Raw genomic sequence first — 15,668 nt, 5'->3', positions numbered from 1 at the left:
ACAGCACAACTATAAAGTACAGGGCCAGTGTCAACTTCAATTTGCCTGATTCTGAAACTTGTGTTCCTAGGGCCCTGCAGACCATAAAATACATTCATACTTTATACCCTTTTTGAACAATAAATGAAGTAAAGCACCAAAAAGCCTTTTGATTGTGCTAGCAAGACGTAAAATTGATAGAATATAGGCCAATTTCTCTTCCCTCTTTATTATGCTGCTTGTCTCTTATGTCAAGATTTTACTGCCTGTGGAGCATTGGTATTTCTGGCTCAAAATACCTGAACTTCTTATTTTAAATCATAATCTTCTACTATGCAATAGTTATGACTTAGGAGAGATTACTGAAGAGTTACTGTTAGATATTCTATAGCTATTCCTTAAGCAGCTTAAATCAGAACTCAACATCCTCTGCTGAATGAAGAACCTTCTTTGACTTTATTTAAAAATGTATCTCCCTAATAAAAAGAAACCTTGAGAAAGCATTTCGGTGAGGCCCCACTCCTCATGATAGCATGGTACTTTTCCTAAGTCTGGGCTTATTGTTTTACAAGGCCCCTATATCTGTTTTTGGTCTCTAGATACAGTTTCAATATTGTCATACTGTGCTTAGTTTAAGACTCAGTTTTATAAAACATAAAAAATAATCTACTCCCTACCTTGACTAAAGCAATTTCTATTTTCATTCATAGAAAATTTTTAAAGCTAGTTTATGTTTTCTTATGTTACTGTTAATGTGAAAAAAGTTTTCAGTTGAATGCTCAGGCATGATAAAATACCTGTTCATGTCAAAACACAAAAACATGAAATAAAAAAAAAATCAATGAAACCAATGCCTGTACTTTAGGAAGTTCATGATTTAATTCTTCCCTTCCAATGAGTACTTAAATAGAAATTGTTGTTATTTTATTTTTAACTATGCAGTTGATTTGCAGAGATTAACTAGCAAATTCACCTAAAGTGTAGTATATTACTCATTTGAAGATCTGCCTTGGAGCTAGATTATTATTAAATACAAAGAAGTGAAAAGATTTCTGGATAATTAATAGGAATAAATCTGTAAAGGTCCAAAATTCAAATAAGGATTAGGAGTCTAGAATAACATACAATTTTTATTCTTATTCCTCATGTGTACCCAAGAAAAAGTTCACCACTAAACCGATATGTAGTTGATGGGGTCAGTCATATAAAAATACAAAATTCCCTCCATGTTATTATTCACAGCTCATTTTAGACTAAAGCTATGTAACTCTTCAAACAACTGGTATTAAACTCATTATTTTTAAAAACAATTCTGACTGGCTATACAAGTAAAGTAAAATGCATAGCTAAGATATTATCTTGATTATTCAAGATACACTGACAGAACAATACATATCTTTCTTCAACCAGTTAGCAAGAAATTGGAATATAGAGAAGATTGGTCTTTTGTATCTGTCTTTGTTTATTAGTTATGAGGACAGAATTGAAGCCAAAGATTATGCTTAGATAATTGTCTAGGCTGACTTTAATTTTTATAAAAATAACTAACATAAGTGAAGATTTACTAATAACCTAGAACTATTCAAGTCAGTTATGTGTTTTAACCCATTGCAATTGTATGACAAGCTAGAGCCACCTGCCCAAGGTGATGAAGCATGATTTACACTCAATCTGTTTGTCTCTATAGCAGTTAATCCCTACACACACTTTTTCTCAGTCTCTCACTTGAGATGTCTTAAAAATGCATTTTGTGTATTCAAGATGGATATGTTTGCTAGGATATACAATTTAAGCCTTTAAGTTCCAGAAACCAATTTAATCTCAATTTTTCACTCTCCTAACTTCATGTTGACATACGATCCTTTAGAAGTGGTTAAATCCTAAAAACTTAGGCATAGATCATGGAAACAAAGAAAGTATGTAAAAGTCAGTGAATATATGAATATAAGGAATCCTAAAATATGATGCATCAAGAGTACCATTAAACAACAAACAGAATAATGGATCAAAAAGCTTTAAGCAGAAACTGTGATAACGAGTAAAACACCAACACCAAAATCACCTTTCTATGAGAAAGCAATGCATTTATAGTGCTAAATAGAAGTACAAACTGAACTTATAATGTTAAAATTTGATTATTTTCTGAACATGCAAATGAATGTAATATAAATGATAAATTTGCCTTATACAATACAGTATGGTCAGTTAAATTTTAATTTCACAGAAATTAAAGGTAATGTTTTAGTATATTTCTACCCCAAATATTGCAAGGGATAATGTACTATTGCAATAGTTGGAACATACTTAGAAACACAAAAAATTAGTTGTTTATTTGAAATTCAAAGCTGACTGGCCACTCTGTATTTTATCTGGCAAGTTTACTTTAGTGTTATTAAAATCTGGGCATCCATGTATTATTTGTCAGTGACACTAATCTGCGTAATTCTCAATCTACTGGTAGAAATGCATATCGAAATAGCATTCAAATAAAATAGGTAAAATTGCTTCAAAAATTTCAAACTTTTAAAAAAATCAGACAATTGTATTTATTCATTTTTATATATGCATGTTTACATGTATATACAGATAAACTATATTAGTTTGATTTTTATGAATATTTATTCTTTACAATTAGTAATTGATTTCCATTTATTTTGTGAAATAGCTTTATTTTGAGGTACATGCAAAATTAACTTTATAATTCTGAGAGCTACTAAATTCAGTAAATTCCTTATTTTTTAGATACAGCTACTGATTTGAGTATCAATTTTTCTATCACTTTTACCACTCTCAAATTATTATAAATACAGACAGACAGAGAATAGTTTTTTTCTCCTGTAAGACAAATTGCCATTCAGGATTAAGTAAATGCTATATTCTTTATGACTCCTTAAAAGACTGCATTCCATGCCAGCAACTTTGGAAATGAGGTTTCAGACAGCACATCAGTGAAGGCTGACATTACTCTTACTTTACACTAGGAGGCACATTGTTTCTACAGATTTTTGTACCAGACTATTAAACACACTGTATTTGTGATCCCTTAAAGAAGGTCAAACACAATAGAAAATTACTACCAACTTAAAAAATTTATCTAATAAATATTCAAAGATAATTCTTTTTTTGGAAATAAAAGTCATACTTGAAATTGGTGAGAACTAAAACTTTCTAGCAGAGAAAGCTTGTGTCTCTGTCTGCTTTATAGCAATCATTTAACTAGATTAAGTGATGTAGAAAATCATCTCATTGTACCCCCCTTTTAAAATAAAATGGTAATAAAACATTGAACTATAATACTGTGAAAAATCAGTACGATAATACATATTTAAAGTAAGAAAGTGAGCATAATTATTTTCAAGATAAACAATGAAGATACTGGAGCATAAATAAAAACTATGTATTTTATTAGTTTTTACAAACTGTGATGTTTTGGAGCCCGCATCAGGCATGGTAAGTATGAAAAAAGTATCACACAAACAGTATTTAAAGATAAAGTTTTTGGAATTTGAAATAAACACTTTCCAAGAATTATATTTCTTTTTCCATTGTGTAAGAATGATTTTACAACTCAAAATTCACCATGATCATTTTTTAAACTTGAAACTTTTGATAAATAATTAAGGTAAATGTTTTATTTTTTGCACACTTTTTCACTATCTATTGATTGTAATGACAATTAAATTAACAATCTCTGTAAACTAAGCCTTCACTATGTGACAACAACCCTGTGGTTCAGATGTCAGTGAAGTTAGTCTGACTCCACAGCCTGTGTCCTTAGACACGATTCTATAATACACTGCCTCCAAAAAACCCACCATTAACTATGCACAGAACTCAATTACTCCTGCAACTTTCATATGATTTTCTGACTTTACTTTCTTAATTTTGTGCTCTTTCCTCTCACCCTGCCTCTATCTTTGCCTGGCCTAAATATAAGTTTTGCCATGATTTCTTTCTTGGACTCTTGCTCTTTGTTCTAATTATCGTATTTACTCTCAGAATGTCACTCACCTTCTATGTTGTCAGTTTTCAATTTCCAATTCAGAATCACTTGTCTAGTTTCTACATAACATTACCTAGCAGCTCAAATGTAAACTTTAAAAATTATTTAGTTCCTAATCTGAGTTTTCAATTTATATTATAGTTTACTTAATTGTGTAATTTTCCAGTAAGACTTGTAAACTAAAATCCCAGAATTACCCTCAATGCTCTCTTTTCTTTTATCTCTTATATTCAAATACAATCTATCCTATCCTTTCCATAATTCAAAATCTGGTCCTAACCTATGTTTTAATCTGTTTCATTTACTGTCACTTAACTTCAAAAGTTATCATCAACCATTTCTTGAGTATCTACTGTGTATCAGGCACTATAATTATTTATAACAATATCCTCAGGTTTTAGTTGTCCTGTTTTGGAAGTTAGGTGTCTGAGACCTAAAGATCATGGTGAAATTAATAATACATGCGTATGGTGAATTTTTCACTGCTTGCCCAACTGGCTATGACCTTTTATAGCACCAAGAAGCCTACAATGCATAAACACACACACACATGTACTTTACATACTTAAATAATTTCTATTCATTCAATGCCACTTGTTTAAAGTATCACTTTATCTATGGAATCTGTATTGATTCCTTCTTTCTTTTTGTTTTTTTTTTTTTTTTTTTTTTTGAGACAGAGTCTTACTTTGTTGCCCAGGCTAGAGTGAGTGCCATGGCATCAGCCTAGCTCACAGTAACCTCAAACTCCTGGGCTCAAGCGATCCTCCTGCCTCAGCCTCCCGAGTAGCTGAGACTACAGGCATGCGCCACCATGCCTGGCTAATTTTTTTCTATATATATCAGTTGGCCAATTAATTTCTTTCTATTTATAGTAGAGACGGGGTCTCGCTCTTGCTCAGGCTGGTTTCGAACTCCTGACCTCGAGCAATCCACCCACCTCGGCCTCCCAGAGTGCTACTTTATTTCTTATTCTGTGCTAAAATTCACCTTTTTTACACACTTATCATTAGCATTTATTCTGATTTAGTAGTAATTTTATTGGCATCTAGTATCTTCTCTCCTATAGAAATTAGTGTTTTTCTTTTTTTTCTCTGTCTCTTTTTTGAGGTTTGTAAAATCCTCATACATGTCACTCATAGAACAAAATTGCAAAACAATTTCAAGAACTTCACAGATTCCCTAAAGCATTCCCCTGGGCCTCTTGGACCAAGAAACTCAGATTAAGAACCCATGCACTAAACTGGAAGCTGTTTAATACATTGACTGCCTTCTGAGTTGTATTAACTCATGCTAGTTTTGAGCCCTGGGCCTTGTGAAGCAAAACCCTGTAGTTGGTTTGTGAAAATCTTACCTGATGTTCTTATTGTCACAGTTAATATTGACAATTTAATTCTAAAAACGTGGATTGTGTTGCATATAACACACACAGAAAACAGTAAAAAATAACAAATTAGAAAGGATTGTTTTGTTTTAATAAAACACTGTGGCCACAGGGAAAATTTTTTTTTTGCTAGCGTGGCAGTCAATGTGTTAAGTTTACTGGGTCTAGATTTTAATGTTTATGCCCAGAATCTAACAAAGTACCTGGCACATAGTTGACTTTACATAAGCATTTGCAGAATGAATAATGATTTTTTAAAAATAGGAGAACCATGTAGAGACAAAATTAATAAAGGAAACTAAGATATATACGTTTATATGTGGATATATATCTATACACTCACACAGAGACACAACAAATGACTATGTTGTACATGGATTGTGGCAGACAAGCTCTAGGGTTGACCCCTCATGACACCCAACTCTTGATTTTTACAACTCTCTGTGATTGCCTCCCCTTCAGTTTGGGCAAGACCTGAAACTTGCTTCTAATCAATTGATTAGGGCAAAGGTGACAAAGTCACTCCTGTGATTGTGTTAAGTTACATAAGACTCTCTTGCTCCAGATGTATTCTAGAGTTTCCTCCCTATCTGGCTTTGAAGACCTAAGCAGTCATGTTGTAGGTCTATTGGCTAGCATCTGTGGATGTCCTCTAGGAGCTGAGAGCAGTTCCCAGTTGACATCTAGCAAGATTTATTATATGTTTTTTATAAAGCAAGGGAAATCCTCAGAATAAAAGATGTAATCAAATTATGTTTTCTATATTACTGAGTTTTAGAACTTTTTTTCTCTCTTGAACTCAAATCACAGTAGGATTGATTAACTTTTCTCTATAGTATTCCCTGAGGAACTATAGATTCATTAACTCAGAGGCCACTATTGTAGGATCACCCTGAATTGATTCTAAAAATCCCATGGGGAAGTGAACCCAACGACTGACAATGTGAAACTTCTGAACAACTTTCTTTGGATCTACATAATTTGCTTAACCCGGGACAATTAGAAAAATTAGAAACATGGTGTAAAAAATATTTAATGTAACACTGTGACAAAAGATACAATTCATGTCCAATTCTCAAGATATATGATTGTTAGTGATTTTATTTGGCAGGTTAAGATTAGTTCAATTCCTCAGGATTGAAATTGGATAAGTAATTTTATTTTTTCTGGATTTTCTGGTGTCTTTTATTTTATTAACTTGATATTTTTCCCCAAATAACAGCCAGTCTCTGATGACCAATTTCTAAATTTTTTAATTTTTCTGAGCATGTGTATCCTGTATGTTCAGGACTGATAGGAAGAATATTTTTGAATGTACATTTTTAATTGATAGCAAAAAATATATTGATCACATTTTTCCTCAGCCTTGGATCAAGTTCTTTCCACATAAGTTGCCTCATTATAATATAAAATTATACTTTTAAATACATTATACTTGTGAAAAATATAAAAAATTGAAAAGAAGAATTCAATGTCTAAACATGAAGGTACCTACAGATTACATAATGTAGCATTTTCTAGATTTTGTTTGTTTGGTTTTGTTTTGATCGGACACTTTTAATTTGTATGATTATATTTTCATGTATTTGTGATATTGATATATTTATTCATTCAACAAATATATATTGGCACCCTACTATATGCAAGATCCTGTTATGCATAGAGAATGGATAAGTAAGCAAGTAGGCAGTCTTTAGAGATTAATGGGGAGACAGTTGTTAAATCAAATAATTGCACCTATTTCTTTGAGGAAAAGATATATGGAAAGATATAAAAGGAAAGATTGCCCCAGAAATAAGAGCACTGACATGAGTCAACAGATGGGTTTTATTCTTGACTCAAAAACTATGTGAATTTAGGCAAAACACTTCCCTTTTTATTCCTCCATATAAAACAATGTTATTCTGGATGAACTATAGGATCCTAATAAGGTCTAAATTTTTATTAACCTGATTCCCAAAACAAACAAAAACAAATCAAAAACAAAAACGCCAAAAACTGGGAAAGTAGTTCTGTCACAAGTTGTTCACCCTACTAGCAGATTATTCATCTTCTTAATATTCAATTTCTCAAATTTCCTCTTAAAAATAAAATCAGTGCCCTATAATTTAAAATGCAATTCTAGTTATGATTGTGTTGAGTCATACACTGTATTAAACCATGTATTCACTGGAGAAGGTTTCTCTAAATAGCAAAGCCATAAACTGTGGTGTCAGACACTCTTGAGTTCATATTCTGAGTAAGCTACTCACTAAGTAGTTTTAGAAAAATCACTTAAAATTTCTGAATTTCAGTTTACTTACAATACTATCTAATTTATAGTATTGGTGTGGGATCTTATATAATATATCTAAATATTTACCAGAATTCCTGGCTGACAAATAGACTTTATTAAATATTAACCACAAAATAATAATCAAGTTTCAAAAGTATACTTAGTGAGAAATTCAACAACTGATTCATAACATATTCTGGGTAAAGTGAGAGCACATGACAGGCAGGCTTTTACAAAGTAAATATAATCTGCAATTTTACACATGATTAAACAGCAGAAAATCCTTTAAAATAACATTTAAAGAAATATCCAATGTAAAAATAACTTTATTCATGATTCTCAATGGGAAAAGATTAAGACTTAATTCTGAATTAGTGGTAATCACCTGTTTCTGATCTGATAACATAATTGTTTTTGTCTGCTTTTAAATTAGTGAAATCAGTTCATCAGTCTAGCTATATTTGTTAAGAAAATAACAATCTTCAATTGAAAATCCTTTTACCATTTTCTTAGAATTAATGGTTTTACTAAATTTTACATGGAGTTTATGATCATGTTAACTTCTTAAGTAAACATGATTTACTGCTATTTGTGAATGGAATAAATTTTTGCCTGCACTAAAGGTGACAAAAATCAGTGCAAATAATAATGCACATAGGTGCATCATTTGTAGGACAGCTGGCTAAGTGTTCTCTAGAACTTGGATGTGACTAGAACACAGAGACACTATCTATTTGTTTGCCAGGAGGATATCAGTATGCTACCTTAAATTCCTCTTGGGTGTTCTACAAACTGAACAGCAAAGAGGTTTGTGGTTAATGATTTTATTGCTAAATTCCAGAGGGAAGTTTTGAAAGACTTTATTTTACTCAAAAGTTCTCTAATGGAGGAAATTATCAAATTATGTTCTTGTCTTACAAATACATATGTAATTACTGAAAATCTCTGTTTAGTTGCAACTTTCACCATTAAAAACATACTTAAATGTATAAAATATTCTTGCTATACACAAAAACATCTGACTATACTTTTGTAAATTAAATCATATCTTTGCATCAAAACAATAGAGAAAGCAGGAAGAAATAAAATGTGTGCTCATATAATCCATATATCGATTCTGGGTTTTGTATCAATCTTTTATATACTTAAACTTTGTATTCGTGAAATTTTAAAACATATAAGAAATGAGAGAGCAAAGAATAGACCATCCGTATGGCCAACACCCAACCTCAAAAACTGTGAAAATTTTATAGCTGAATCAATTCCCACCATTATTAATATTATTATTTTGCTAGAGTAGTGTTAAAACAAATTCCAGATATCATATTGTTTCTTATATAAATTCTTCAGAACCTTATCACTACCAATGAGGACTTCCTTTGAACAAAATTACAATTCATTATCACCTCTAACAAAATAAGTATTCATTTTTAAATCTCATTTAAAATCCAGCTCATATTCATATATCTACAATTATCTCAAAATTGTAGTATCTTTTTATAATACTGAAAAAAGAAACAAACCAACATAATTCTGGGTCACCATTAGAGGTTTCTAGGGCAGCAACTCATTCTGTGAATTGATATTCAAATCAAGTATGCATATTGCATTTCCTGTAAGAACTGTATTTCAGGCTAATCAATAATTAATGGGGTGAAGTTCTTCACCATATGTTCTTTAAAAATACTTTGTTAAAAAAATAGTTCCTTTTGTCTATTATTTTTATATCCATCTACAGTACATTTAAATAGAATGCTGTGTAATCATTTTAGCAATAAACACAAATGTAATTTTATACAATTATTTTTTAAAATACTTTTGAATTATTAATATATGTTGAGTTTTTATGCTTATATATATCCCTTTACCTATCCTAGTTTTTTAAAAACAGACATTGACTTCATATTCATTGCACACATAAGGATGAGACAAGATAAAGAAGAGTAAAAAAAAGCACTCAGTTAATTTGCAAAGTCCTAAACCATCTTGAAATTGTTTTTTATTGTTACTAAGGCAAAAAAAAAAGTAGAAGAATTGTGCCTTTGAGGGAGATATATCAAGAAAAACAATAGAGATCCTCAACCCTAGACATTAACATCATTAAGACATCTCTGCTGGGAAGAAGAGAGAGAGATGAAAGGGATGGGAAGAGAGAGCAGAGATCCTATGTCATGTTTATGGGGCAGCACTCAGAGAAATCTGGAGTATTAAGATTAGAGTCCTTGAAGCTAGATTCTATGAAGAAGCCTAGAGAGGCAGGAAGATCCCCAAGAGTAATAGCCCACATTGTGCATCTAGGCACTGAATCCAGAGTCTCCTTTGCCTTCCCATGGCATGAAGGTATCAGCCATTTTCCTAAAGAGGCCAGGAGGACAGGAGAAAAGGCAATTTCATTTGCGATCCATGTGGATCAGATAAGAGACACGTAAGTGGTCTGATGACCCAGGGATCAGAATGTCAGTTCCTTTTGCCATAATAAAGACCACTTGAAATTACAGGAAAATAAGATTAACATTTGTGCCAAACCAATGTAATGAAGATTAGAAATTTTCAAAAAAAAAAAGAAAGGAAAACACAATGAAAGCTGTATTTCCAGTACACACGAGTTAATGGCAGAAGAGCCATACCTGATGCAGTAATGATTACTCTAGATTTACATAAATATCACTTACAAAACCTAATAATTATTGCTTAATTGCAAACTTTAATTTATTTTTGGTATTGTATATAAAGACCTTTCATTATTTACTTATTTTTTCAAAAATCAAGAGTTCGATACAATAATAAGTTCGATAAAAAATTTATAATGTAATAACCCAAAGTATTATACAACATTGAAAATAAAGAATAATGTAGATTAATGTGATTGTGTACATGTGTGTGTGTTTAGAAGCAAGACCCTATATGAAAGCCTAAAGTGCACAAAAACTTCTCCCCATGAAATCATTTGCATTCATTTCCTTGAAAAAAAATACCTAATGAAAACATTTACTGTGGAAATCAGCAGTAGTTTTCAATGATTTCTTTAAAAAATGAAAACCGCATTTGAAAAAATAGGAATCCACACAGGTACAATGCACATTACTTAGTAATGCTACTGATAATACTGACATTCATGGTTTCTACTTCATTTGCTATAAAATCCCGGCTCTTCAAGAATTATCAGACCACACTCCATTGAATCCAAAGGAAATAGTTGAGAACAAAATAGCAAGATTATTGCTGTTGATGATTACTGCATCAATTCCACTATACTTCACAAATTCCTCCATTAATTATAAAAATGTGACTGCAACATTTCAAGACAATATATCATAATACTATCCTAATATGAATTAGCATTCAGTTTGAATCTCTTACTATTTCTAGGTTATTCTAATTAATTCTGCTCTAGACATTCACAAAGGAGCTTAAAATTTTATGTCCCATTAAATGTCAAGGGAACTGTTAGCCTCTAGGGACTCTCGGAGTTCCTCATTTCCCTACTTTCTCTTCTCCTTCCTTCCCAATGATAAATAAGGACATTGTCACCACCAAAGAGCACTGTTCCTTTAGGTTTAAATACATTCCATTGATCATTATCCTTGTAAGTGAAGTCACTGTATTTGGTGGAATACTGGAGTATGCAAGGTTGTGTTGTTTCTTGGGTCTCTTGTTCCATCCGATTAGATTAGTAAAAAACTCTGGAGACTTCTCCAAGTATGTTTGAATGGCTTTTTGTTTATTTGGTTTTTGTTTGTTTGTTTGTTTGTTTGTTTTGTTTTGCCCTGGTTTAAAACCACTTCAATCTTTTCCCATTGGACAGCAGGCCGGGTGCCATTGCCCAGGTCTGAGAAGCATTTGATAAGCAGATAGACATACTGAATAAAGTTCTGGCCTAGGGCACCCTAGATTAACCTACTTTAAAAGCTAGGCAAAATACTCTCTCTTTCTCCTTGTCTGTGATTGGAAAACTCAAAGGTAGGCTTTGTAAATTGTAGGTTTAGGAGAAAGCAGAGCAGATTGGTATAATTCTTTGTAGCCCCCCAAAACACAAAAACAAAAACAAAAAACTACTTGTCTGTGTCCATTTGGTCTTGATGAACTCACCAACCATCAAAACCATCCACAACATGCTAATCTGATCTCACGTTTATTTATTTTGTTTTCCTTGAACATAAATTTCCATTAGGAACCTTACAAGGAATGGCTGCTATACTGTGTTATGGTCTGACTAGAGTATTTTCTGGCAAATAAGCAAATAGACAAACAAAAAAATGAAATTAAATATTAACACATGATTATTTTTTACAATAAATTTCCCATAATACCTTCATATATTTGCCCTGAATTTAGAATTTACTATTTCTAATAACTAAGCTATAAAAGATAAACCATGTTTATATTAAAATACATATTTAAATGAGCTTTTGCACTTAATCCTAAATTTTACTTTTCTCCAAATATGTTTTCTAGTAATGTATTATTTCTCATGAAGGTCAACAAACTTTTCCATTTTTGTGCCTGCAATTGCTGTTATAATAGTGAAGATATATGTATCATGATTTTACAATTTTTTTTTCTGTTCCTAGATGCTTCTTGGCTGGCCCTTGTGGACCACAGTCACATAATTCTATGGCAAAGAAAATATGTAAGTATCCTTTTATTCATATATGAAGTAAACTCAAAAAGCCACTTTTGCTTTCTTGTTGAATATGTTTAAATGTCCAATTCAATTAATTAACTAGAAAATTACCCAGATGTTCATTAGTTTTTGAAACCCATTGATTTAACTCAATGCATCCTGATATTTTTTTCATAAGCATTTAAAATATTTCATTATTCTGGCTAGAAAATATTCATGAAACGTTGTCTTAGGCTTATTAATTGTAAATATTCCACACAGAATTATACATATTGCAATGGCTTTGAAGATATCTCTTTAAATTAACTCTGGTAAACTCTATAGATAAGTTCCGAAACAATATTTGCAAGTATGTTTAAAATGGTGTCTTTTTGTCTTGGTTTTGTCTGAGTCCCAAAACAATATTTGCAAGTATGTTTAAAATGGTGTCTTTTTGTCTTGGTTTTGTCTGAGTCCCAAAGACAAGAGGAGCATATTACTCCCACCTACTTGCAGAAGAGAGAAGAGATGATGAAGAATCAGTTGTGAGACTCTTTCCTTCACTCCAATAAGAGATATTTTAAAATTAGAGATGGGGAAGTTGGAGACTAAGAAAGCAATGAAAATGGAAGGCATTGTGAATTCTATCTACTCTGACGTCTTTACACAAGTTTAGAAAGGGTTCACTCACTGGCACCATTTAGATTTAGTGGTGCTTAGACTGATCAAAGCCATGAAATCTAAAGAGAATAGTGGGCATCTCTCCCAAATTCAGTGTGATAAGAAATTGCCTCTTTGAGTTTGACCTGCCCTTCTGGATATGTGATGTGAAAAGATGCACTTGTTTTCCATATGTGACCAAGGTATAGGATGTGAAACAGCAAAAGCTAGAGCTGACACGGAGTTTACTTAGATCTTCCTGAAAGATTGCCTGAAATAGGGAAAAACCTCAGCAGAAAAAAGATACAAACGTAACTTCAGATGCATTGTATTTGTCAATGAGAAGAAATTTGCAAAGTTGGGGATATAGATGGGGAGTGGGAGAAGGCATACCTTCAAAAGATCTGCTTCCTCCTTAGACAAAAAGAAATAGTTTAAAATGTTGGAAGTCAAAGAACACAAATGTTGTATTACTATGACAGAACTGGTTAAGAAAGCCCTTTTATGCTTTTTACCTACTCTTTATATTTCTACTTCAACCATAGAAATGTCAGAGGCACTTTAATGTCAGAAGCAATAGGAGCAAAATAGCTAGAAAATTAGGAAAAAGTCATCTTATCCCAAATTCCCACTGCAGGCTACCAGTTTAGAGCATGTTCGAGATGAGTTATTTTATTTTATTTTTTTTGCTGTGTCTAGTTTCAATGGATTATTATTGCCATTATTATTAATTTTAGAGCAGTTTTAGGTTCATAGCAAAATTGAGAGAAAGGTACAGAGATTTCCTTATATTTCTCCTGCCCCCACACATGTGTAGCCTCATCCACTACCAACATCTCCCACCAGGAAACAATTTTTAATTTAAATAAATTAGAAATTATTATAATTACACTGGATTGATCATAACAATTATCGAACATATAAGGTTTTATACTTATTTAATAAAGTAAAGTAATCGGTTATTTTTGTTAGCAAAAGCATGACCAAAGATGTAGGACTCGCCCAAGATGTCCTCCAAAAGCCAAGGAAGAAGTACTGCCACAAGGATTTCGGAATAGGCAATAATTTCTGAGGCGGGGTGTGGGTCTATGGTGAATAAAGGTTTTACCCAAATACATCCCATTAAATGTACCAGCAAAAACCCAAATTATGCAGAATCCAAACAGACAAAATACCAAAATACCAACTTGAAAATTTTTATCTCCCCCCTTCACACATTTTTAATCAACATATAATCTTTTTTAGGATAAGTTTCCACTAAAAATCAGAAAACCTGCTAGACAAATTCTAAAATTGCTGTAGCACTCTTTTATTTATTTTATAAAATATTCATTGGAAAATAAAAATTCACAGGACAATTGTATATATAAACATATCTATATTTTCCTTAATTGATTCTATTCTACTTAACTGTATTTTATCAGTTCTAAAAGGTGAGCCTTCATATTGTAACATCTTTGACATCAGGATACCTTGATACAAATGGCTTCTTTCAGTTATATTTGTAGCATTTTTTTTTCCTTTTTTCATTGTTCATAAAATAAAGACTCATCTTCCAATTTAATAGCCAATAACATATCAAGGGCATTAGACTGTATATTTCAAAGCATATAACAACAACAATAGAGCCAGCAAAAAAGAACCAAATGTCCCCTGTACCTGCACTGTCGGATTACTGTTTAAAGCTCAAGCTCACAACAAAACCAGAACTCTAAGCAGTCCAAGTACTGAAGGGGACTCACCAGAGTTGGGGTCAGAGTTGCCATCTGCTTCGGTCCTCTTGTCCGGAGAGGCCTGGTCATAGAATTCGTCCTGTGGCTGAACCAGAGGAAGAGGGTGTGAGATCAGGGTTCCACTACCCACCGGCTCGTGGTCTCCTAGACCACTGTCACTGCAGCTTTCCTGGGAGCCATCGGGCAGGTGAAACGTAACACGGCGCTGCGACTACAAAGAAGACCACAGGACATGCCAGTTAACACTCCTCCCCAAAACAATGGAGTAGCGGAACACAAAATCAAAAAAACTTTCAACAAGTGACACAATGTAAAAGCAAAATAAATGAAACTAGGAGCAAAGCTAAGAACAAACATTCATTTTTTACTATTTACTATGTAATGTCCAATCAGCAAAATATCAAGAATTTCAATCTTGTATAATTTAATCTTGTATAGCAAGAAAGGCAAGAAAAACAAAACAACACAACAAAAAAATCACATTATACTAGTCAACAAAACTATAGAAAAATTTAAATAAGAAACATGCAGATATATTTTTCATAGAGCTGAAAAAATACATAGATAATGTGACAATCTGTTTCTTTTAAACGATGAAACACGAGTTTACTTGACGTTTTTAGGGTAATTTTTGCAATCAATATATTTCAAACACTACTGCCTGCTATTTTATTTTTAATGGATAATTTATATACATGAGCGTCTTTAAAGCAATACTGGAACAGTAAACTAAAATTATTATTTTAAGAGTCTCGTGGTACACTGAGCTAGCTGTATTAAAATTCTTATTTTAAATAAACAAGTTCTATGCAATTGCTATTGATATACATGAAAAAAGACTATATTTTAATACACATTAAATTAGTAGATCATTCTTACCCATTGCCCCAGATATTTACTACCAGTCTTTAATCAGAATGGCAGAAGGATAGAATAATATTCTACTAATAGTAGATAGAACATAGTAATTGAAAGGTGTTTGGAATATGACTTTGGCATCTACTTGCACAATGTCATTCTCAGAAGTGACC

General features: G+C 32.1%; 1 protein-coding gene and 1 non-coding gene across 7 annotated transcripts in view; both read right to left on the bottom strand.

Annotated features, from left to right (window-relative positions):
* PCDH9 (protocadherin 9) overlaps window positions 1–15,668 on the bottom strand; it is an 864,876-nt gene that overhangs the window by 289,074 nt on the left and 560,134 nt on the right. For 3 of the 6 annotated variants that reach the window (XM_012749778.2, XM_012749780.2, XM_076009386.1), the window contains one exon: window positions 14,647–14,848. In XM_012749778.2, coding sequence (XP_012605232.1) covers window positions 14,647–14,848 — 202 coding nt within the window. The remainder of the gene's footprint in view (window positions 1–14,646; window positions 14,849–15,668) is intronic. The other 3 variants (XM_012749781.2, XM_012749783.2, XM_076009387.1) reach the window with 1 other exon arrangement.
* On the bottom strand, window positions 14,147–14,211 carry LOC142875307 (U7 small nuclear RNA). Its single transcript, XR_012922699.1, has one exon. It is a non-coding gene; the product is annotated as a U7 small nuclear RNA (small nuclear RNA).

This window comes from Microcebus murinus, chromosome 13 (assembly GCF_040939455.1).
Source record: "Microcebus murinus isolate Inina chromosome 13, M.murinus_Inina_mat1.0, whole genome shotgun sequence".
NCBI classification, from domain to species: domain Eukaryota; kingdom Metazoa; phylum Chordata; class Mammalia; order Primates; family Cheirogaleidae; genus Microcebus; species Microcebus murinus.
The sequence above is the reverse complement of the archived record's forward strand: the minus strand, read 5'-3'. Positions and strand labels throughout refer to the sequence as shown.